The following is a 25,320-nucleotide window of genomic DNA, read 5'->3' on the forward strand; positions in this document are numbered from 1 at the left end:
CCTGCCTAAAAATTAACTTAGAAGAGGCCATTTTGAGTCAGAAGCAGAACCTCGTCAGGCACATGGCAGAAATCCTAAAATTCCTGTGGGCAATGAGCTTGCAAATAATCACCCATTTAACATGCAGTATTATTTAGGAAATTACGTTGGAATGCTTCATTATCCTGGTATGATTATTCATATTAGAGGTATTTGAAAACACTCTTCTTCCTACTTTCTCATTTACATTTTTGAGTACTGGCATCAGTGGGGAAAAAATGACTTAAAGAGAATAATCCCACACACACGATAAGTAGATGCTCAGTTTAAAAACCATGGAATACACAGTCTTCTACTGAGAGAATACCTCTGACAGTAATGTTCCAAGTTATTTATGCAGAAAAAGCCATGTGCCATATATACACCCACCCACAGCATGCTACACTTTAACAGAGCAACCCTCAAATACTGTCAGGGGAGGCACTCTGCTGGTATCTTTAAAAATACTTATAGGATTACTTAGAATAAGATAAATGCTATCATTGTAAAGGAAAATGATGAATATCATTTGATTTTACAGTTCCAGAGGCGCAAAAAAGAAAAAGATTCTTATAGATTAAGACCCTCTCTCTTGCCTTTGTGCTGCACACATGTCTTTTATGAAAAGCAGTTCATCACAGCAATCACATAATAGTGAAGAAGTCAATCTTCAGCATCTGAGCACCTGGTGTATTCAGATTCAGAAATCACTATTCCCACAACTGTGGAAACCTTACTCTTTTAAAGCCAAACTAACATTAAAAATGGAACAATATTTGAATCAGCCATCTCTCAAAGCTTTTTGCTTCTAAAGCTGGTTCACTAAGATTCCAGAAAAGCTCACAAAATATCTTACAACAGGAGGACTTACATAGAGAATAAAAACAAACCTATATTTAGCATCAATTGTATGAATCAGAAATAAAGAGATAACTGGTCTGGTTTAATTCTTCCAAATTTAAAGAGTCCTATATGAAGTCCTTTGTGAAAATAAAAACTGATATAAAATATGTGTTCAGTGGTTTAATACTTGTGGATTTTTGAATAAGGGACTTTATGATGTAATTATACTTTGATAAAGCACTGAATTTGGGTATAAAATTAAAATGTATACAGTTTAGTTACTCAGGCAAGTGACAAACTGATAGTTAACATTTAATCACAAAACTGTAAAATTACTTTAGACATCTTCATATCTATTTCAAGATATGTCAGAAGTTACACCTGAGACTCATATAATCAATAAAGACCTACTGTGTAAAGTATAAAAACAGTTCATGGTTATCTACACAGAAGTTTAAATGTATAGACTTGGAGCATTTTTTGTCAAGCACTCCCCGCAAAACACACACACACACACACATACACACACACACACACGCACACAAAACACCAAAAAAGTATGTGAGTAAAGCTGTCAGAAGAGGCCTCTGCATTCTGAAATTGTTATTAGCTTCATGGCACTTGTCACTGAGGTAAAAACAAGGGCTATTTATTTGGGTACCAATGAGGCAGCTGAGGAAAGACTTGACTACACAGAAATCTACTCAGGACGCCCTTCATTCTTCATTATAGGTCTGTGGTGAGGGAGGCTGAATAAAAAGGCTCCATTAATGACTGACTGAAAAACATGTTTGGGCTCTTAAAATATTAATACTTATTTGCACATGTCCAGAATGAACTGGACACAAGGCCAATAATGCCCAAGGCAGATTGGTGCTATTTACTTTCTCCAAACAGACTTCATACTTGGTTATCACAGCTCAGCTTTATAAAGAAAATTATTTTAAGACACAAAGAATTAAAAACATATCTTTGAAAAAAAAACATATCTTTGGGTAACGACAGTTAAAAAAAAATCAGTCAAATGCATGGAAGATATTTGGCAAATGCCAATACACAGCTTCTGAAAGTTCTATCTGCGTTTGAAGAGCAAGCCCGACTTACCTAACAAGTCCGAGTAAAGTGCCTGTTCTAGATCGCCCAGCATGGTAAGGATCACATCCTCGTCCAGGTGGGCTGTGCCTTCCCGCAGGCAGCTTTCTCCTTCCTCTTCCGCCCAGCTCCTGCTGATGCTGCTTTGCTTGGAGGACACGTTTTCATCTTCAGACCTGCTATCTTCATCGCTCTCGCCTTCCAAGCCTTTCCTGCAGGACCAGTCCTTGAAGCCCTCCTTGCCTGCCTGCCTGGCAGGCAGGAGGCTCCAGGCCCCTGAGCTGCTGCTGTGGTACAGGGACTGCATGGACCGCGAGAGGAACCTGGACAGCGTGCGCCTCTCCGCATAGTGGGCTTCTCTCTGGCTGGCCTTTGCAGCATTCCCAAACCAGTTGGAAATGCGCACAGTAGGTCTCCTCTCCCCCTCACTGGAGAGGGAGAGATTGGTCAGTGACTTTTGTTTCTGAAGGCAAGCTCCCTTTCGCCTGACTTCTTTGCCACGAAACACCGAGAGTTCAGCCGGCCGCTGCATGGCTCTGCTGGTGGTTTCCTCTTTTCAATTGGACTTCATGTTGTCTTTTTACATTGAGATGGCAATTGGCCCTTTTGGGTTTAATTAACACATGCACTTCAATAAAAGCCCAAGCAGGCTCAAACATTCGCATAAGATTCTTGAGCTACAGTACAATTCAGTAGCCGGCATCAATTGAGCTTGTTACATCAGTTCTTTCATCAGCAGTACTTACAAACATTTCGCTGGAACATATCTGAAGCAGAGAAGAGTTCACCAACGATGCTGCTCCAGCTGAAAAGTAGCACAGGAAGCCAACTCTGTGTCCCCATCCTCCTCCAATCGCATGTCTCAGCAGGGTGGTGGGTCCACATTTCCCTCTCTTGCTTCTGTGTTTCCAAACGCGAGGTAGTGAAACACCGGCTATATCTCTCGCTTTTTTCCCCCACCTCTCACCAGCCCTTCACTGATTTAGGTCGGCAGCCCTTGACTCTAGATGAACTGCCAGGGTGCAGCGTGGAAAGCCTCTGCACCCGAGCCCTGTTAGAGCAGAAATTAAGCACTGAAGCCCAGCCCTGCACAAGCGAGCGTCTCGCGTTTTATTATTCCACCTGCATTCTCAGATCTATGGCTCTTCCTTGCTGCTGCTGCTGCAGTGGATGCTGCTGGCTGCCATGGCAGCAAACATACTGCTAAATTAAACCAGGGGCACAGAAACGCCTGTCCAGCCTCTGATGCCACAGGTTTCAAAGCCGAGGCTGAATGAGAAGCTGCACTATTAACCCTCTGCACATTTAAATCACTCTTGGCCACCCAGTCTCAGACACGGATGCACATGCTCACAATACTCACATACACAGCACACACTCTCCGACACTGAGAATGACAGACTAATTCTCTATAGCTCCAGGCAGCTGAAGCAGGCAGATCTGCCTTCTGAATGTTGGGATTTGTGCTGTAAAAGCACAAATCAAATTCAAGAGTGTAAAGGACCTAAAAAATGGAGCATGGCATTCCAGCTGACAGATGATGCTTTAAAGGAAAAGACTTCACTTCCTCTTTGACAAATTCAAGGGCTTTTTATTCTGAGCTATTTAGGAAAATCCTAATGTGACAATAAAAATCACACTTCCTTTCTGTAAAAAATAGAAAACAAAACAAACAAAAAACACTACACACATACACAAAAGGGTTATCCCCCAATATTTTGACTCAAAGTAAAGAATGAAAAGTTTATAGCTAAGAGTGTAGAACATAATGATGTGACAAAATAAAAAAAGAATAAAATGCACATTATGTCTTTTGATACTGAGCAATTTTCCTATGGTAGTCCATAAATCTACAGCGGCATAATCAGCTTTTTATTTTTAATATTTTTATAAAATAAAAAAGTAAAAGATAAATATCTTGCATTTTTTCTATACTACACCACCACCCTGAAATTCTGAGCTTAGAAAAACTTTTAAAATACCTACCAGCTATAGTACCAACCATGTGTGCCACTGAGAGCTAAGGAAGAAGTATTTAAAGAAACACTTTTGAGATTGTCCATCTATCAACATTCCTTATTAAAAATGTAGAAATATATAAAAATATTCATAGAATAGATTTATACATCCCTATCATTTTGTGAATATAATTAAATGAATTTTTATATTTCACCTCAGAAAAATCAACCAAGTGAAATGCCTAATCTCTTAATTGTGAAAATTAGCATTTTACTATATATTGTCTTTATCTTTAAATTACTTTGCAAAGTTAAGTTATTCCTTATACTCAGGATCAAGACACATCATCCTTAGATCCATGTGACACAGACACATAAAAAGGAATTAGATAGAAAGAGTAGTGATATTTGTGATAAAAAATATTGCAATTAAATAAACAAAACTGAATTAAAAATACTGATTCTCAATTCTTTTGCTCTTTAAAAATAAATTGTGTTCATATAAAATGTGTTCAAATAAAACTAAGACACGAATGTCAAATCACAGAAATGGACAATTAACCTTTGAAAATCATCATTTTGTCAATATTTTTAAAGATCAAAATACCACTTCCTTTTGGATTCCTACACAGAACATTTTCCCCTCATTTTTAGTTATTGTGGCTCAATGAATCACCAATTTATGAGACTATTGTAAATTTGCTGAAGTTATAAAACTTCAATTTGTCTGATAGGTATTATACTAGTATATTATCATATACTGTATAGTCTTACAGATTGACAACCAGAGAATCCTTATGCTTTAAATATAAAAAAAAAAAAAGTTAACTTTCTGCATCTATAAGTTAAAGCCATAATTATGGACTCTCTTTATACAAGAATGCTTGTGTACTATTTAGCTTAGGCCAGTGGTTCTTAAACTTAATATCCAGCTCCCTTGGAAGGCTTCTTAACCCTTTGAGTAATACAAACGTTCATGTACGTCCTCATGCCTCCTGACCATCCAGAGTACAATCGATTTATTTTAAAAATGTGTAAGGCAACATTTTAAAAAAAGGCAAATGTATGTTATTCTTATTCTCATAAATTGGTTATCAAACAAACATGATTTTAAGTTAATAAAACTGGAACTGGAACTAATATCATTTTTTGAAGAAAAAAAACCTCACTCCCGGGGGTCAGCGAACATGAAAAAGCTCACTACTCAAAGGGTTAAAATACAGCTTTCTGGGCCCCAGCCCCACTGCCACTCATTCAGTAGGTCTGAAAGGAGCTTGAATTTTTGCTTTTCTCACATATTCCCAGGTGATACAGATACTGCTGGCTCTGGAATTCTATTTTGAGAACTGTTAGGCTAAGACTAGTGCTTTTCAACTAGGAGTGATTTTTAACTGGGTCTCCCCTAAGGGACCTTTAATAATACCAGGAGATATTTTAGGTTGTCACATCTGGGGTGTGTGATACTCCCGATATCTAAATGGTAGAAGCCAATGATGCTGCTAAATATCCTACAATGACAGGACACCCCCACAAGAATGATGCTGACTACAAAGTCAACAGTGCCAAGGTTGAGAAATTCTGGCGTAGGCTAAGTTGTATTGCAGTTACAAACAACTTAAAATTTTTAGTGGCTTGCACAAAAATAAATAAAATGATGTACATTCATGTCCACTCATTGTTGGGTGCACATCTGACCCAGGTACCCTTTATACTAAGACCCAGGTTAAAGGAGCAACTCCAATCTGAGACATGTTGATCTCATGACAGAGGGAAGAGCAAACAGATCCAAGCAATGACTTTTAAAGCTTCTGCTCAGGAACGGCCCATGTCTTACATCCACTTGTATTCCATTGACCAAATCAAATCACATGGTTCACTCTGATTCAGTGGGGCAGGAAATATCATCTTCCCCAGCAGTCAACCCCAGAAGGAATAGGAAAAATCCAATAGAGCCAGTGAGGAGGGGCTAATTATTTTGAAGAAATAACACTGGAGAAATCAGCAAAAGGGTATTTTTATTTGGTTCTTTGGTTAAAGTTATTGTTGTCAATTTGTAATTGCAGTAGTTTTTTTTTTTCCTCTGCAACTACATTAGTCCATTAGTTTACCCTGAACAACAGCAGAGAATATACTTATTGCTTCTCTAGAGGCAATGATCTCTGCTTGCTTTGAGTGTATATTCATACATGAGTGTATTTATACTTATTTGGATTCACACATGTAAATGTATGTTACACAAGGTGAAAGAGGAAGCCTAATGAGGAGACAAACAAGCCCAATCAACACTAAAAATGCAAATCATTCTAATTTTGCCACAACCTAAACCAAAGTATAGTTACTATTCTGTTTTGAGTAGGAATTCTTTTCAGCTCTTTAGCAAACATAATTATAAAGTGGTTATTTAAGTAAAAGATCTAAACTGATTTAAATTACCTGAGTTTAATCCTCTTAATCTTTACAAATATTCAAGAAAAAGGCAACTTAAGTGATCATTTACAAAGGTCTCACACACCATATATTTCCCATTATGTATTCAATGAGAAGTCTGCTGAGTCAGAAATGGTACATGGAACCATTAGTTTATCCCTCTGGTTAAATTAAATTCTCATTTCTAAAATGATATCCTGAATTCATCCAATGATTTTACTACTTTTTCTTTTTTGTTCTTTTTACAAATGACAAGCCAGCTTTGCTGATACTATGTCAGTCTGTCATCTATTAATGTTTTTCAGTTGAATATAAATTCTAGATAAAGGTTAAAAAGTGCATTCAGCCTGACCTGTGGTGGCGCAGTGGATAAAACGTCAACCTGGAAATGCTGAGGTCGCCGGTTCGAAACCCAGGGCTTGCGTGGTCAAGGCACATATGGGAGTTGATGCTTCCAGCTCCTCCCTCCCTTCTCTCTCTGTCTCTCCTCTCTCTCTCTCTTTCTCTCTCTCTGTCTCTCCCTCTCCTCTCTAAAATGAATAAATAAAAAATAAATATAAAAAAAGTGCATTCAACAAACGCCATACATGTTGATAGATCATTTTATTCAAAAAAGGGCAAGTGTGAAGCCATGTAGGGGAAAAAACCCCTAAACCTAAACAACTTTTGGGAATGATTCCAGTGGAATGAAAAATAAAGCGCACTTTACATTTGGCAGGATCTCTTGGCAATTGATGAAAGGGATGGTCTCTAGGGCCAGATTCTTTTTATCAATGAATGTGAGAATAAAACCCACGCCAAAGCCATAGAATCTGAACTGTCAATTCAGCAGGACTTATAATATCAAGGTCATAGCGTGAATCTTAAAGGGTAGGACAGAAGCTAGAAGCTCACTCACTCATGGCCACAAATTACATAATAGTTTTCACTTGTACGTAATAATGAATGGAACCACCATCCTCAGGTCAGGTAAATATCACCAGTTTTCCTCCTAAAGAAGATGACAAATAATAAGAAATTTGAATGCTATACATAAGGACTCTGGATGTGTATAAGACTTGTGAAAGTCTTGAGTTTTCTCCAGTATGCCATTTTATTGTGTCCTTCATTTCTGATGCTTATCTTCACATCATAATTTAACTACATTTTTAACTTCCACTATGTTTTTATTACTTCATGTGAGTTACTGCTCCATTGAAAATGTAAACAGTGAAGCTTCCCAGCTAACTTAGTGAATCCCTCTAACAAATCTGTTTTGCAGTGTGAGCCCATTCAAGTTTGCTCCTTAACAGTATCACAAATCATTACATTATGCTTCTCTCAGGTTATGCAATAGGGATGCCATTTACATTTCTTTAAGACCCAAAAGGGATTTTTCCTGAGAAAAGTAACAGAAAATTGAAGAGAAGGTGGGAGGGATAGTTTCAGGTCACTGAGGGGTTCTAACATTTTCTACAATGACCTTAAGCTCACTCTCTCCTGCCTTAGGTGATATTTCCCCTATATTTGTTTCACTTGAGGGAGAAGGTAACCACTAGCAGGTCCAAGCTTTATTTTGATTGGCTTCAGGGTTAGTGAATACATACATACATACATACATACATACATACATACATACATACATACATAAAAGAAGAGCAACTTTTTCCTAACAGTCTCAGGAAAAGTCCTGAGATTGACTCTGATTGCTTTTGGGTGAACTGAGTTGGGTCACATGTCCATTCCTGAAAAAGACACTGTGGTGGAGGAATTGGGTTGTTCTAATTGTACTTGCTTGGGTCAATTTCACTTGGTCCACATGAACAGAGAATGATGGGGCCATAGTCTCACACTCCCAACAAAAATCAAGGTGCTGAATTGGGAAAAGAGCTTTGTTAGGCTTGAGTGCTTGTACTTTGCATGATTAGTGCATGAGCACATGGCAGAGCCACATGTGTAATGTCTATGTAAGGCTATGGGTAATTTCTGTTGGCGTGGATTGCTTGCCAACCACTGCGAGGGGCTGTTTTCCTGATCGGTTTGCCTGCTGCCATGAGAAGTGGTTTCTCCCTGCCTGTTTGCTCGCCCGCTGTTGCAAGACTATTAAATGGGAATGGCCCAAAGCTTTCGGGCTCCGCAGTTCCTCTACTCTCTGCGCCTGCCTGAATCCAATGAAACCTGCCTGGCCTTGGCCACTGGCATTACGTCAGGTAATTCAATTATTTGAGGTTTTAAAGTTTATTTTTATTTTACTCTTCCATAGGAGGGCTAATGTATTAGATGTGCTTGTTTTCCCAATGCTTTGCATGCCTGGCATGTATAAGGTATCAGATGATAACAACTGGAAAAATGGGTGGAAGAATAAAACCATATCTCACAATAATCCTACGAGTTTAATAAGCATCAAAATAGTCTCCTCATGAAAACAGGAACCAAGGAAACATTCAAACAACTAAGTAATGGCAGTGCAGAGATCTGAATTAATGTTTCTACTTCCTAGAACACTACTTTTCCCATATCACACATTGTCTTTGAAAGAATATCTTGTGGACCAGTCTAAGGTAGGGTGTGGCAATAACTCAAGTGCTTTTGTACTCTGGGGTGTCTCTAGCAGCCAGAATGAAGTTGTAACAGCAGAAATCAGAAAGAAAAGAAAAGCTATAAAGTGGATGAAGGAAAGTTGTTTTAATTAAGATTGGAGAGATGGTAGTATCTTGTGGGCTAAAGAGAATGCTTTGGTGGAGAAGGAGATATAAAGGAAACAAAATAGTCCAAGCAAAGGCAGAGAAAATGGGTAAAAATGCTGTTCATGGGTAGATATGGTAGCAGGGGTTTTTGAAATTCTTTTCAGTATGCTTTAATTTTTTCAGTAAAGTCAACATCACAAACATTAGTTAAGTGAAAGAATGGGAGAGGTACTATTGTAGGTTTGAAAGGAAAATAAAAGGTATAAAAAGAAGTAAAGGGACCAGAGAAATATAGAATAACTATCGGGAAGCATTAAATGCTCACTTGAGCTTAGTAGTCATGAAGGTAAAGTGAGTCACATCAACAATGTGATGTGTTTTTCCCCAGGTCCATTCATCGCTGGTAAGGACTAGGTGGAGAGTTGAATGTAGCCAGGTCTGTGGTTTCATCAAATGAGTACAATGAAGTGAGAAAGAAGCAAAGATGTTAATGGTACATGCAAGAGTAAATTAGCCTGACCAGGCGGTGGCGCAGTGGATAAAGCGTCGGACTGAGACCTGGAGGACCCAGGTTCAAAACCCCGAGATCACCAGCTTGAGTGCGGGCTCATCTGGTTTGAGTAAGGCTCACCAGCTTGAGCCCAAGGTTGCCAGCTTGAGCAAGGAGTCACTTGGTCTGCTGTAGCACCCCCCACCCCACCCCGGTCAGGGCACATGTGAGAAAGCAATCAGTGAACAACTAAGGTGCCGCAACAAAGAATTGTTGCTTCTCATCTCTCTCCCTTCCTGTCTGTCTGTCTCTTTCTTTCCCTCTCTCTGTCTCTCTCTCTCTGTCTCTGTCACAAAAAGAAAAGTGTAAATTCCATTCAGTTATCACAGGAATTCAGCTGATAAAGGGGGCAGAATGAAGAGTTTGAGGAGGTCAGTGAAAGGTGATGAGAGCCATGAATTGGAAATATTAGTAGAACCAGTGGTGGGGTAAAGAAACAAAAAGAACACTGATAAAATAGGAGTCTCTAATCAGCAAAAATAGGGAACAAAGAAGTCAGGTTATAAAGAAGTTGTGGATTCTGATGATGGCTGGATCTAGGGTATGACCATGAGACTATATAGCTTGGGAAAACTTAGAAGACAAGGTCACTTTAAAAAACAAATTGGTCACTGATGTAGCCCCATCCAGATCTCTCAGATTATGGAACCCACTGTATAGCTCACAACCAAATGGATACCATCTTTCTTCCATGAATTTCAAGATTGCATTGAGAGAAATATTCAACTCCTCACTATAGGCTAATTTTCAACCAATAATGGTAGGAAGGAGACAATCTTATAGATATGCCTCATTTCAGCATGTATTGGCTATTCTCTTTCTTTTCTTATGTTCCTATCTAAATCACACACTCAAATCAATGATTCTTTTTAAATTATTATTGCTACAAAATAATACACCTTCGGCCCTGGCCGGTTGGCTCAGCGGTAGAGCATCGGCCTGGCGTGCGGGGGACCCGGGTTCGATTCCCAGCCAGGGCACATAGGAGAAGCGCCCATTTGCTTCTCCCCCCACCCTCCTTCCTCTCTGTCTCTCTCTTCCCCTCCCGCAGCCAAGGCTCCATTGGAGCAGAGATGGCCCGGGCGCTGGGGATGGCTCCTTGGCCTCTGCCCCAGGCGCTAGAGTGGATGCCCCGGAGGGGCAGAGCATCACCTCCTGGTGGGCAGAGCATCACCCCTGGTGGGCGTGCCGGGTGGATCCCGGTCGGGTGCATGCAGGAGTCTGTCTGACTGTCTCTCCCCTGTTTCCAGCTTCAGAAAAATACAAAATAATAATAATAATAATAATAATAATACACCTTCTACTATTATCATATTATGTTAAAGTCTAGTTTATATTTCAGTTTTAAGTAGTATTATAGTAAAACATCAGATCATTAAATGAAAATATTAACCTAAATATGAAAAAAAAATGACCAAATGGTAGATAAAATAAGAAACTGGAGAAAAAGTCAAATAAGGATTATTTATTTAATCAGAAATACTCAGTGACATATTAATTTCAGGAAAAATAAGTTCCTTTGTGAAATTCACATAAAAATTAGAATTCAGATTTTACAAAATGCATTTTCCCTCACTGATTTGAGCTCTAGTGTTTTATAGGCATGATGATATGAGTTGAAGACATAGTTATAAACTTACTGTGAAATTAATCTCATAAATTTTGAAATTTTCTTGTCACTTTCTGCTGGGTAGGTACAGGATAGGTGAAACATTGAATTTAACTAAAGGTTGAAGTTTTCTATTTAAATAATCAAAAGAATGGGCAGTGGAGTAGAGGGAATATCTATATCCAAAAAAAATATTTTTTAATGGATAGTGAAATTTAACTTGTACAGATAAGAATATAAGGACTTAATGAAGGTATGGAATTCTTTTTTTTTTTCTGAGCAAGAGGAGGGGAGGCAGAGAGACAGACTCCCCCATGCACCCCAACTGGGATCCTCCCGGCATGCCTACGAGGGGGCAATGCTCTCTCTGCCCATCTGGGGCTGTTGCTCTGTTGCTCAGCAACCGAGCTCTTCTTACTAGTTGAAGACATTCATGAAAAATGAAATATGTGAAGCATATGCAACTTCATGCCACACTAAGGTTTAAAAAATATCTAGTCACAATGCAGATGTACAACATCGTTCTGCCCATGGGGCTCTCTGGAGCTATGGGAAAGCTAACACTTCCCCCACGTATTTGGATAATCTACAAATCCCATCCCTAAAGCTATGCTGTGGCATCACCATTTCTACCCCATCCCCTGCACTGGCCTACCGTACTAGCCACACAAAACCCATGGTGCCTAGTGATATCACTGACGTTAATTCCAAAAGGAACCCTTAGGATGTTGTACTGTCATTGTTGTCAACATACATCCATGGTATTGCAGTCATGGCAAATGAATTCTTGCCAAGGTGTTTCAAGTCTGCCAAGGTAAGAAGTCTCTCAACCTGTAAATTTGTGGCACAGTTACTTTTATGAGCTTCAGAGCAATACTTTGTTTTCTTGGAATACTACAGTAGTATTTTAAGTTAAACAGTTACTTTAGGTTTTTTCTTTGGATAATACAAAGGTTGAGCCAAAGATGTTTTGGAATAACAGACATATTTTGACTCTCATGCATACTTACACTTAGAAATAGATAAAATGTCCTTTAACTTTCTTCCCCTTTAGGAGCAGCATATTTTGATAAGAGCTTACTTAGGTCTCATGAACATACTTACATGTAATAAAATTATACCAAAGAACTTCCATATTTTCCTGGGCTTATCTGAATCCTAGAAAAAGTATTAGACTAAAGCTGAGAATCCTATTTTATACACTTGGCCTGACCTGTGGTGGTGCAGTGAATAAAGCGTCGACCTGGAAATGCTGAGGTCGCCGGTTCGAAACCCTGGGCTTGCCTGGTCAAGGCACATATGGGAGTTGATGCTTCCAGCTCCTCCCCCCTTCTCTCTCTCTGTCTCTCTCTCCTCTCTCTCCCTCTCTGTCTCTCTCCTCTCTAAAAATGAATAAATAAAATAAAAAATACAAAAAACCTTTAAAAAAAAGTTTTTTCTATTTTATACATTTGAATATCTGATAAACTGTGCCTGGGGTATGTATATGCCTTTGTTTTCTTACATTGTTTATATACTTTAAAATGTTCTTTTCCAGAATACGCATTTCCAGCATGCTCAACAGTACAGAATTAAAGACAGAGCAGGTTGGATTGGCCTTGAGAAATGTACATTAACAACTGATCCTTAATATTTTTTAAAATCTCCAAATATATTCAAGGGCTGCCTTATGAACAATAGAAAATTCTCCAGGTTTTCTCTGATTATATTCAATTTGACTAAGGGCAATAATGACTTAAAACCTCAGCCTCCAAAAACACTAGCATTCTTTCCAGAAATATTTATAGATCAACAAAGACATCACCCTAAACAGAGTAGACAAATATCTCAGAATCTCTGAAGCATGAGATGTACCCAGTGCGTTTATGCTTAAGAGAAGTAGTATATCACAAATACGTTTTAATAAAAAGACTTATGGAGAAATTACAAAAATTCTAAGGCTGACCTACCCCTCGATCAGGTCACTTACCAGATATCTCCTCCAGGCACTGCTTAGCAGTCTTACTGTATGATAAGTCCATCTTAGTAGGACTGGTACAGGAGTCGGCAGACGATAAAGAAGTACCTTCGCTTTCTGAATGTGCTCTGAAATTAACCAAGAAGACAAATAGCAGATGCTGTCACCAGTGACCCATTAAAGCTCTCTATAATAAGAAGTCAACATATTAAAAGTTTTCTATCAAGGTAGTTAAGCATTTCTCTTTTCCTCTTTTTTATTGAATTTATTGGTGTGACACTAACAAAATTGTACAGGTTTCAGGTGCACAATTCTACATCATATCATCTGTACACTGTATTGTGTGTTTATCACCCAAGTCAGGTCTCCATCCATCACCAGTTATCCCCCCACACCCTTCTCCATTTCCCCCCACCCCCTTCCCTTCTCCTGACAATCACCACACTGTTGTCCATGTTCATAATTTTTTCCTCTCTCCTTTCTTTCTTTTTTTCTTCATCCCTCACCCTCCCCACCCAACCTGGGAGAGCTGTCAGCCTGCTCTCTATCTATGAGTCTATCTTCATTTTGCCTGTGCATTGTGTTCATTAAGCATTTATTTCTGACTGGGACACTCCAAAGCTGTGTAAGGACAGGAGAATTTCCTTACCCCTCCCTACTCCTAAAGTCCACTATAATTCTATTCTTCCACTGGGCTTATTTCTTGTGGGTCACTGTACCTCCCTGACCTGTTCTTTAGCCTTCTGCCTGGAAAGGAAGAAAACTGTCTAAAGTTTTCCAAGGATTTTTTATTACTTGCTGAATATGTTTAAATGGAGAGTAGGTAATGAGATTGGAGACCCCAGGGAAAGCTTACTGGCTGCCTGCCAAGAAGCCTCAGTCATGGTGCCTTGGTGAACTGGCTGGGAGCCAGGATTGGCTTATAGTCATGCAGGCTCAGGAATCACAGACCCATCACTCAGAAGTTGAGTCACATTAAGTAGTTGGCTCAGATGGCTGTCTAAACCCCAATGCCAATTGGTTCTTATCAGAATAGACCCACAGCTGTCGCAGGAGCCTGAATGCTTGTGGCCATGTTGGTTATAAACATTCACAGTATATCCCTCTAGGAAAATATCTATGAAGCAAAAGAGTATTCAGAATGTATTCCTAGAAGTTGAGTTTTTGCTTTGCTCCAATCAATGATCTTAAAAAGTATTCCCCAGGATCTAACTATGGCTATCTTCCCCAATGTATGAGAGATAGTACTCACTTCCATTGGCTAGGTACCCACTTCCCCTGCCTGAGACACTCTTTTATAAAAAGTATTCATGCTTTTGACAGCTGACTAGTGTCTTAGAAGCCATTGTTTAATTTTACTTTTTAATGTGGTAGTGTATATTTCTGGCTGATTCACTCTTCAACGTGTTTTTAGTTTAAGTCACAAGACAATCTAATTGACCTTATTTTTAAGTTTCTATGGTATTCCCTGAACATGTTACCAACATTAGCAGTGATAGGGAAAGAAATTGATGAAGGAAGAAGTTAAACTTCAAATGATTAGAAAAAGAACTTAGAAGTCATCTTTGGTTTGTTTATACATCTAAATGGGCCCAGATATCTATGTTACATAGGTCACAAGCCATTCACATCTCTGGGATTTCCACTGCATTATTTGGAATAAGATTTTAACTCCTGTCTCTAGAGAAACAATTATTGCTAACTGGTAAAGATTTAAAATTATACATATGATCAAAGGAGTTCAGCTAGATATTTAAAGACTTCAATGTGTCCTCTATGTTTGTGCATGCTTCATTCCAGTCAAATAAAAGTTTTGGGATTGATTCATGAAACAATTTATGAGGACTTTGGAATTAATAGTATTTTCTGAGGATAAGGTACATTTTGAAATATTGCAGTGGCCTCATTCACTGTTCCCATATAAAGTGATATTGCAAAAATTCCCTCAGATTTACTATAAAAGAAAAATGAGCATCATGATGAAATATTTAGCAGATACAGTCATGGGTACACTATCTTACTGTGCATTTACAAGGTGGCCAACATGTTACAAGTACCTATCAAAACTATAAGATGTAGCATTGAGAAAATGGCATTTTGATTTAGAGTTCTAAGAAGCCGGGCCCTCAGGGCTAGTGTCTGTCACTAAAAGTTGTAGTGGTTGAAATTCTAGGCACCACCAATGATTAAAATAAAAGCTATTTGCTGTTTACATGTACTTATCATGTGCCAAATACGATGTGTTTTACTTACGGCCTATCACTCAAACACCACCCAATCCTGTTGTTATAGATTCAATGTTTGTCACCCCCTCACCCCACCTCAACCTCATATCCTGAGACATAATCCACAATATAATAGTATGTGGAGGTAGGACTATTGGGAGGTGATTAGGGCATGTGAGCGGAGCCCTCATGAATGGTATTAGTTCCTTTACAAAACAATCAGAGAGCTCTCTTGTCCTTTGTCACATGTGAGAAGGTGGTCATCGTGAGCCCGGAAGAAAGGCCTTCACCAGATACTGAACCTGCCAGCTCCTGATCTTGGACTTCTGAGCCTCCAGAAAGTGAGAAATAAATGTTTTTTATTTAAGCCAATCAGGTTACGGCATTTTTGTTCTAGAAGTTGCATATTTTATCATACATAGGAACCTGGTACTCAACCCACATCTTAACCTGTAAAAACTGTCCTATTAACCACTATCCTACAGTTTGACTCGATTCAAACTGGACACTGAGTACTTTAGTAAATTTGAGGTCCCCTTCGCTGAATGACTGCTAAACAATAGAAAGTACCTGAATATTGAAGATAACAAGACAATATCTGAATGTGACACTATGTACTGCTCTATCCTAGATTTTACTCTTTGTCACCTTAAGTTTTATGCATAAGAAAAAGAAGCTGTTCTATGTGCCATCTGAAGGAACTCAGCAATAAATCATAGATATTATCAATCTTTAAATTTCATAACTATGGATTTACTTATTGATTTATATTAAATATATATCTCCCTGTGGATTCATCTTGATATGATTATAGTCATAAATGTTGATACAAGTAGAACTGGTTTGAGTCAAGAACATGAACTAATGATCTTGTCGTTCCTGCTTTATAAACGTAAGAAAAGGGAATGATAAGCAATTATCTTTTCAAAACCAGCAATAGGCTGGCTCTCTCCTCTCCATCCTGGTGGGAAGGCAGCCAGATGACAGCCAGGGCCCAGGCCACACATAATAATATTTACATATAATAATAGATTTTGAGATAAATAGTGATATAGAGAAGTATATATTTATGTGTGTGTGCCTACATATATTTCACCATTTAGAAAAAATTAGAAGCAGGGAAATCTTGTTTTCTAAATATCATTCCCATGAAAAAAACCAGGGCTCCTTAGATGGAAGATGAAGCCATGGGAGTGACAGTGTAAGGTACGCCAGGAACACCTTCAGCCGAAAAGAAAGGAACTTCTCAAAAATAATGGGACTGCAATCAGCCTGAAGGGGCTTCCAATGGTCAAATCTGGGAAAATTCAAGCATCAAAAAACAAAAACAGTAATATCAGTAGATTATATTCCATAAACACAAGGTGGGACCAAAGCCGGTTTACAGTTGTGAGTACACAAGACAGAATTCATTCTTGTATTATTACTTATTAATTATTGCATTGTATTCCATACGAACAACTGTGAACCAACTTTGGCCCCAGAGGAGTAACCCATTAGCCCATCCAATGTAAAGAGAGAGAGAGGAAAAGAGGAATCTCTTTCTTAAAATGGATTGTCAGGGCATAAATGTAGAAGGAATAATCTAAAATTAGAAATCATTTGACATCCGTTGGAGCAAATTATTAATGCAGGCAAGGAACCTCAATGGGTTCTAAAATTTAAGGGTAAAAGCATATTAAATAATAGAGTTTTGACATGCAGTCTTAAAATACTTTCCACAAAAGTACTTAGTAAGTAAAAAAAGAGCAAAGTAACTCAAGAGTGAAAAACATAGCAGACATTATCTTAAGCAAGTGATTCATTTAACAGCACCAAAATGGAAAACATCAATATTGTGCTGTACCTAATAGGATGCAATGGGAAAAGCACAGCATTAACTTCTGTGACATTCCAAATAAATCAATACCTATTCATAGATATTTACATAAATAAAATTCGGGTCTAATCATGAAGAAATATCCAGACAAACCCAAATTAAAAAACATTCTACACAAAAGCCTGCCTTCAACATAATAATGTCATGAAAGTCAGGAAATACTGAAGAACCATTCCAGGCTGAGGGATGTTAGGAAGACATGAAAACTAGGTGCACTTAGTTGAGTGCATAATGGGAGTTCTTTGTACTATTCTTGCCAATTCCCCATAAGTTAAAATTTTTTTCCCCAAGCAAAAATAACATGTAGAAAGAAGACATGGCAGTGGTTTGATTAGGAATTCTGGCAGTGAATCCTGCAAGGCAACTATAGAAAGGGTACTTTAATAAGGTTTCTGCTGAAAGAATGCCAACTCATAGCAGTGTTCTACACAGCAGGCCCTCTCTCTTCTAGACATGGCTCTGTATTCCATCTTAAAAATATTGCAGTGTGAGGGAGTTCAAACTGCTACCTGATGCACAGATATATATATCAAATCTAGCAAATTTAAGCTAGTCAGGCAAGCATTAAATAAGCTTTTTGTGCTGATGACCAATTATGCCCAGTTCGCATAAAACCGCAATTGCAGCATAATCCACAATCGTCGCTGCAGGGCTTACAAAAGCTTTTGTCTGCATGATAGTTATAAGCTCTACATTTCAATATTTGTGCAACAAATAAGTCAAACTTAAAACCATGCGAGTAAGCATTTTCAGATCTAATATTTTGCATTCTTTGTCTTTTAGAACATAGTATCACTGTCAGTTTCTCATGTTACTTTCAGGCAAATCTGAAATCTCACAAAAACTTGTTACAACAAAAACCTCTTTGGAGAATCCATGAAGCTTTTAGGTAAAATACGTCATATATCAAAAGAAATTTAAAAACCTTTAACTTCAGACTCTCTTGGCCTAAATTTACAAATCAAGTGTGTATGAAGGGTCTCTGCTCATGTTTAATTAATGTGTTTAAAGAGCATGATTACTGTCCTCTCTGTGGAACACTGCCTTGCCTTCTCTAAGGACTGGCTTTTTCTTTTCTAAATTGCCCACACCCTGATTCTGTGCTCTTTGACTTTAAGAATTTGCTTTAAGTCCAATATGTTGTTTTCTTGGCATTTACTACAAAGGGTCAGAAAATAAAGTGAAAAGAATGTACTAAAAAGAGTTGCATTCTGAATCTTGGTAACAGGTATTTTGGAATTTTGTTGGGCGCAGCTAAAAAGACAGAGGTTTAGGGAAAATGCGTAGGTCTCTCTTTTCTCCTTAATGAATTATTTCACTATTCTACTTCACATATCTTTGTGGGTATGAAGAAAATTGCTCTAAAGTAATAAATGTGAAAGCAGGGAGAGAAAAATGACCCATGGGCAAAGGGGAAGCATTTTGTAGAAGGTCTGCAGGAGCAAAGGTAATTTTTGAACTTCAGACAAGAAAAACCAGGCCAATAAATACAACTTAAATGGAAGACATCAAGAAATAAAAGAAACAGTTGTTATAAGTAGGCATTTTTTCCCCCTTTAACTGTTTTCTTCCCCTTCTCTTTCTTTACTTCCTGTAATTTGGAACTTTCATTGAAGCCTTAAAGAAACCTCCCAAGTTGGTGACTTTCTCCTTCATCTGGCCATTGAATGTGATCTCTCCTGCCTTGATCTCTCCCACTAACAATCCATTTTACACAGTGAAGACACAGCAATTTTCTCACTGTGCTTCATACACACATGCTCATGGGCACATATGGACACACACACCCACACATATACAGAGTCCAGTTTCCTGACATTCAACAATTTCTACTATATTTATGCTCCAATAGGTCATCAGTTTTCCAGAACTACTGACCGACTCACCAACCACACTACCCATCTTGTGGTTTACTCTGTTTATATGGTTCTTCCCTCGTGATGTTTCCTGTTCTAGCCTCCTCTTTTCTGCAAGCCCAAATTCCACTTATCATTCCGGATGCAGCTCAAGTACCACTATCCTTGGTTCCAACAGCTAAAAGGAATTTTTCCACTGGTTTTTTTTTTTTTTTTTTTTTGTAGCCTCTGTGCACCAAATCTGGTTCACTGCTGGGGAGCTTTAAACCTCCTGCTTCATTTTATAGTTATAAGAGTCAGCTTTTTGCCTGCTATATTGAGACAATGGAAGGAAAATGCTATATGAGATGTATGATGTTTCCCTCTATCCTTGAAGCCTTATGCATAATAGATAGTTTGTAGGTGATGCTGAAAGGAGGGGAGAAAAAGCCAATGAATATCCTGAAGAGAAAGATTTAAAGAATGATTTCATTCTTTAAATATTTAAGGCTGTTTAGAAATTTTCCTATTCATTATACAATATATTCTGGCAGTTTTTCTGTTTTTCTGTAGCAGATGAGTCTACCCCAGGATGATGGTGTCTCATTCAATATTTTTTTTTTTTTTTTTTTGTGCCTACTGTCAGTAGGTTCCATTCTGGGCAATTATGCTACTAAATAAACAAAGAAGAAACTCTGGATCTCTCTGAGTTTATATTGCAGATAGAGGCAGGTGAAATCACACTTGTTAATAAGTAAAAAAGGAATAGCAGGTAGTGATAAACTCAACAAATAAAATACAAGAGATAATGGGGTACAATTTAGGCAAGAGACGGTGGGTGTTCCTTTGGAGCAGATAGCTGGAGATAGCTTCTGTGTAGAGGGTGCCTGAGATGAGAAGAAGGAGCCTGCTGTGAACTGGAAGAGAGTTATTCTGGGTAAAAAGGACATCTGTGATAAAGGACCCAACAAATTAGTCTGCTGAGAAGAGACATGAGGCGGGGATTCAATGTGCTAAGGGGGCAGTGGAATGGGTATGGTTCGAGGGCTAACGAGACAGCCAGATTATGCAGAGCTTTGCAGACCTTCGTAAGGCGTTTGAGTTTCACATTTTAAGAGTAATAGAAATCCAACAGATGGTCTCATGAATTGAAATGACACATACGATGAATACTTTTTGAAGTTTAGAGTCTTTGCTATATGAAGAATGATATAAGAAAGGGCCAAAAGTGGAAGTTGGAAGAGTCATTGGAAACTAGATAAAAATTGGTAGTAACATTGTTGGACCAGGAAAGGGGGTAGAAAGGCAAAGAAATGTTGTTCAAAGGTATGTTTTGAAAGAAGAGCCAATAGGACTAGCTGCAAACATACATGGGGAGGTATTAATCAAATGGTTAGTGTTCCATTTATGGAATCTAGCATACTACATTACTTCTAGTCTCTATAGCAGTTGCTGTTACTAGCATTTGTCTAGCACTTCATAATTTGCCTATTACTTTTTTGCCATCATGTTTGAGTTGTTAAACTGTAAAATGTCTAATTTGGATGATGTCACAACATTCTCCTTTCCACCTGTCAAATTCTGACTTATCCTTTAAGTCATCTTTTATCTTATCTCCTCTGTGATGCATTTATTGACTCTGACCTCATGTAAGACTTAGGAAAATTCTTCTACATTATTTATGTATGTTGTATGTACTTCTATAACAGCAATAATTTAAAATTTTTAATTATATTTATTTTTTCATTATCCACAATAGATTGAGCTCTCAGACATTAGAGACTTAAAAAACAAAGTTTTTATATCTCTTATGATACAGTGTTTACAAAATGACTGATGGGGACATATATGGAAAAGTGTTGATTTCTCTTTACTTAAACCATGGCAACTGATCAGTCTACCACTTTGTAACTAACTCCAGTAATCACCTTAACACTTAAAAAGGCAGCCTAGTCCATTCAGATAGGTCTAATTATTGGGAACCACTTACACTGAATTAAAATTTTCTTTCTTAAAATGTTCACCTTTGATCTTAGTTATATCTACTCTTTAAATGGATAAAGTGACACCAAATTCAAAAACACTTTTGACCACATTTTAGTGATAAATGAGTTATAATAACTTAATACCAAATATCCATGCAATGTAGAGGAAGTAGGTCTAATAAGATATCCATTAACTTCCAGAACTCAACATTATATTTTTAGGATTATGAATATTCAATTTGCAAGAATGTATTATGAAGCATATATTAGAGTCCCAGAAGGAATAATTAATAACCTAGCATAACCTGGAAGTGGGCTGAGAAAAGGGGGGAAAATCACCATCAGCTATCAATCTTTCCATTAGATAGAGGCTATTTTTCAAAAAAAGTATATATATATATTTTTTTTTTTTTTTAAATTTTATACTACTTAAGAGCAATTATGCATTTCCCATTACAAATAAGTTATGAACAACAATTTATAAACCTACCATTGACATTTTCCCAGCCAGAATTTTTCCAGTGACAATACCTCTTATTTTTATAAAGCAGAAAGAACTGAAAGGCAAAGGAAGGCATGCCGAAGACTTAGGCAGATTTGGGTTCAAAGGTCAACTCCTACAAGCCCAATCCCTCTTATTCTTCACAACCCTAAGAGATTGATACTATTTTCCTATGTGACAGCTGAAGAAAATGAGACAGAGACGTAATTGTTCAAAGTCACACAGCTGGTAAGTGGCGGAGCTGGGCATTGAATCTACATTTGTCTGACTCCAGAGGCAAAAGTATCTGTGAACTCTATAAAATTGAGAACTATTGTAAAAGACCAATAGTAAAAATAATAGCTGTGGTAGTAGCAGTAACACAAACAGAAGAACATCGTGGCATCAGGCTTCTAGTTTGCTTTTGACAACAAACAGCTTAACTTTTGAAGGCCTTCAAGTTCTTGTGGACAGAGGAGGGGAGGAGAAGGGAGGGGAGAGGAGGGGAGCACTAAAGAATATTGAAGGTTTTTTTTTTTTTCTTGAAAACTTAAATTCTAGGTTTCTATCATCAGAATGAAACGTTGTTCTAAAATCACTATGTAAAACTTGACTCCAGTAACCTTCCTTATTACACTCGGAGTGCACAGACCTGCAAATGTGTATGCACAACTGTGGATGAAGAGAGGCCACCTTACCTGTAAATGAACGGGGCCACTGTGGCAGTGTTCGGGTGGCTGTGCTGCTGCTGCTGAGGGAGTTGGACGGCACCGTTTCCCGTGGTCTGCCCACCGCCCTGAGCCGCTGACCCAGCGCAGGAACCAGAGGGCGACGCCTGGCTGGCTTCCCTCCCTTCCACAGGAGGACAGTTGGATGTGCTTGCTTTCTCAGCGGTGATGGGTTTAGGGAAGGACTGGGAAGGGTTTCCCTTGGTAGTCCTGAATTTTTCAGACTCTTTGTTTGCTGTGCTGCCGGGAGAAACGGTTTGCTTTGCTGTTGGCACTTTGGAGCCCGGCTTGGGAATCCCACTGGAGGATGGGATCAAGCTCTCCTTCTTGGCTGCTGCCGTCTTGCTGCCCTTTGGGATCAAGCTCGCGATTTTAGACGTCTTTTTTGGAGCCATCTCTGTCACCTGGTCCTTCTCCTCCTTGACTGGCTTTTCAGTGCAAACTTTATTTTTGTCCCTGTTCTTTTCCTCTTTATCCTTTGGCTGTAGCAAAGACTTTTTATTGCTGAGATTTTTGCTTCCAGCTTTGGGAGGGGCTAATTTAGGGGACACTTTGGGGCTGCTGTTTGTTGAGCCACCACTATTTAGACCACTGTTGAAACCTTCCATTTCACCGGGTTCAGAAAAGACATCGTCATCCTTTCCACCATCGCTGGGTCCTGAACTGGCAGGCTGCGGGGGGCGTAACGCAGTCCGGGCATTGACCAGCTTGAATTTTTCAAGCATGGATTTCTGTCCCGAGGGGGCTGTTTTGACCCCTTCTGACACAGGGGGCTTCAGTCTGTCCGCGGGTGGGGTGGGAGAGGTGGCTGGGCTCGACTGCTTCACGGTCAGCATGGTGGACGTGGCGCTGTGCTTGACATTCATGGACTTACTGCGCCAGGGCTTGCTGGCGCTCGGAGAAGGGATGGCGGAGGCAGGGGGCTGGCCGGCAGTGCCGGGGGGCTGCACGTTACCATTTACACCTGAAGATGGTTGAGGTCCTTTGGAGGAATCTGGACATCAAGACAAGAAATAATGGAGAGGCTGATTAGTTTCGATCATTTCACACCAATCTGCTTCTAACTACAGACACGTAGCGGTCTTTTTCCTGTGGCTGAAGACAGACATACCATGTGGCATCATTCCTTTGTGTGATGTGATTGTTTTGTTTTATTTTGCCTTCAAAAATGAATCTTGGCCCTGGCCGGTTGGCTCAGTGGTAGAGTGTCGGCCTGGCGTGCAGAAGTCCCCGGTTCGATTCCCCGCCAGGGCACACAGGAGAAGTGCCAATCTGCTTCTCCACCCCTCCCCCTCTCCTTCCTCTCTGTCTCTCTCTTCCCCTCCCGCAGCCAAGGCTCCATTGGAGCAAAGTTGGCCCGGGTGCTGGGGATGGCTCTGTGGCCTCTGCCTCAGGTGCTAGAATGGCTCTGATTGCAACAGAGCATTGGCCCAGATGGGCTGAGCATCACCCCCTGGTGGGCATGCGGGGTGGATCCTGGTGGGGTGCATGCATGCGGAAGTCTGTCTGACTGCCTCCCCATTTCCAATTTAAAAAAATACAAAAAAAAAAAAAAATGACTCTTATTCAAATGAATTTTGCTAGTCACAGATATCTAAAGGTGAACAAAACACTGTCCTTACCCCTAAGCAATTCTGTATATTTTTTCCAATTACTGATATAGCTTATAGCAGTAAATTGATATTCTACATAGCCTTATAAGAATATGTCATATAATGGATATTGAGAAATTGCTTAAACCTACAGGGAGCCTAGCTTATTGTTATCTGATTAAATATGCTTAGAAATCAGGATCTAACTTTTGTTAATATTGTTTATTTTTAGTTGTATAAAAAGCATCTAAATTTATGCTGATATGGGTCAAATATTCTACTAAAAATATATATATATACACATATATTTACATTTATATAAAATCCTTATAACAACCCCACAAGTTATGTTAACATTATTCTCATTTTTCAAATTAAAAAAATTGAGGCACAGAAAAACTATATAACTTGTTCAAGGTCACCCAGCCTGGATTTGAACTGAATTCAAAGCCTGTGTTCTTAACTAGCAGCCTCCTGTAGTGATCTGAATAAACTTTAAATTCTAATAAAAAATTGGGTTACGTTTTGGGGCCATAGGAAAAGAAGCCTTTGTCAAATAGGTACTTTACAATACATTGATGTCCACTCAGAAACCTCACTATATGATTTTTATATGATAGTGATAGCACTAATTAATGTTTTATTATAAGCCATATTTTTAAGCATGAAAAACTAAATCAAAATGAATTTTGTAATAGGATATAAATAAAAATGATCTGAGCATGAAGTAAAAGACCTCAGTATAAATGTCAACATTTGGGAACTGTATAATTCTGATCAAGTCATTTATTTTAAGTTTCTTCTACCACAAATGCCTCTCTCTTTCATACTCTTATTTTTTTTGAAGATATGAATGCTAAATGTTAAATTAGATATTTATGTAGGAGAGGTATCATTTGGTACAGTTAATATACTAGATATTAACAAATAGATGCAAAGTGCTTGCTCAAAGGAAATATTTTATAAAGATTACTCTTTTCATAATATTCAGAATTGGAGCTCAATTAAATGTATTAAATATTCTTAAATATAAAAGTACGATGTTTAGTTTTTTTCAGAGATAGGGAGGGAGGGAGACAGAGAGAGAGAGAGAGAGAAGCATTAACTTGTTGATCCACTTAGTTGCACGCATTGATTACTTCTCATACGTGCCCTGACTGGGGCTCGAACTGGCTACCTTGGGGTCAAGTTGTCAGTGTCAGGATTGAGACGGCCACCTGCAAATCAAGCCAGCAACCCTGACACTTGGGTCAACACTATCCACTGCACCACTATCCAGGGCACAATGCTTTTACTTTTAAATGCTTTCTTCAAAGATATGAAATGTATGATGAACAACATATAATCAATCCAATTAGTATAATATACTAGTCTCACCCATTTTCAGGAGAGGAAATTTATATAGAAAAAAAAGAAACTAAAGAAGAGATAAGAAAAGAGGTTAAATCATTAGTTGAATATTTGTGTGAGATTTT

The 25,320-nt window shown here is 38.6% G+C and overlaps 1 protein-coding gene across 4 annotated transcripts in view; it reads right to left on the reverse strand.

Annotated features, from left to right (window-relative positions):
• Positions 1-25,320, reverse strand: part of NAV3 (neuron navigator 3) — a 277,955-nt gene that overhangs the window by 171,060 nt on the left and 81,575 nt on the right. For 3 of the 4 annotated variants that reach the window (XM_066368505.1, XM_066368504.1, XM_066368503.1), the window contains exons 7-8: positions 22,224-23,247; positions 13,133-13,248 (exon numbers count right to left, since the gene is read on the reverse strand). In XM_066368505.1, coding sequence (XP_066224602.1) covers positions 13,133-13,248; positions 22,224-23,247 — 1,140 coding nt within the window. Of the gene's footprint in view, positions 1-1,965; positions 2,950-13,132; positions 13,249-22,223; positions 23,248-25,320 lie in introns of those variants that run through there. The other variant, XM_066368506.1, reaches the window with a different exon arrangement.

The sequence above is a fragment of the Saccopteryx leptura genome, chromosome 2 (genome assembly GCF_036850995.1).
Source record: "Saccopteryx leptura isolate mSacLep1 chromosome 2, mSacLep1_pri_phased_curated, whole genome shotgun sequence".
Classification (NCBI taxonomy): domain Eukaryota; kingdom Metazoa; phylum Chordata; class Mammalia; order Chiroptera; family Emballonuridae; genus Saccopteryx; species Saccopteryx leptura.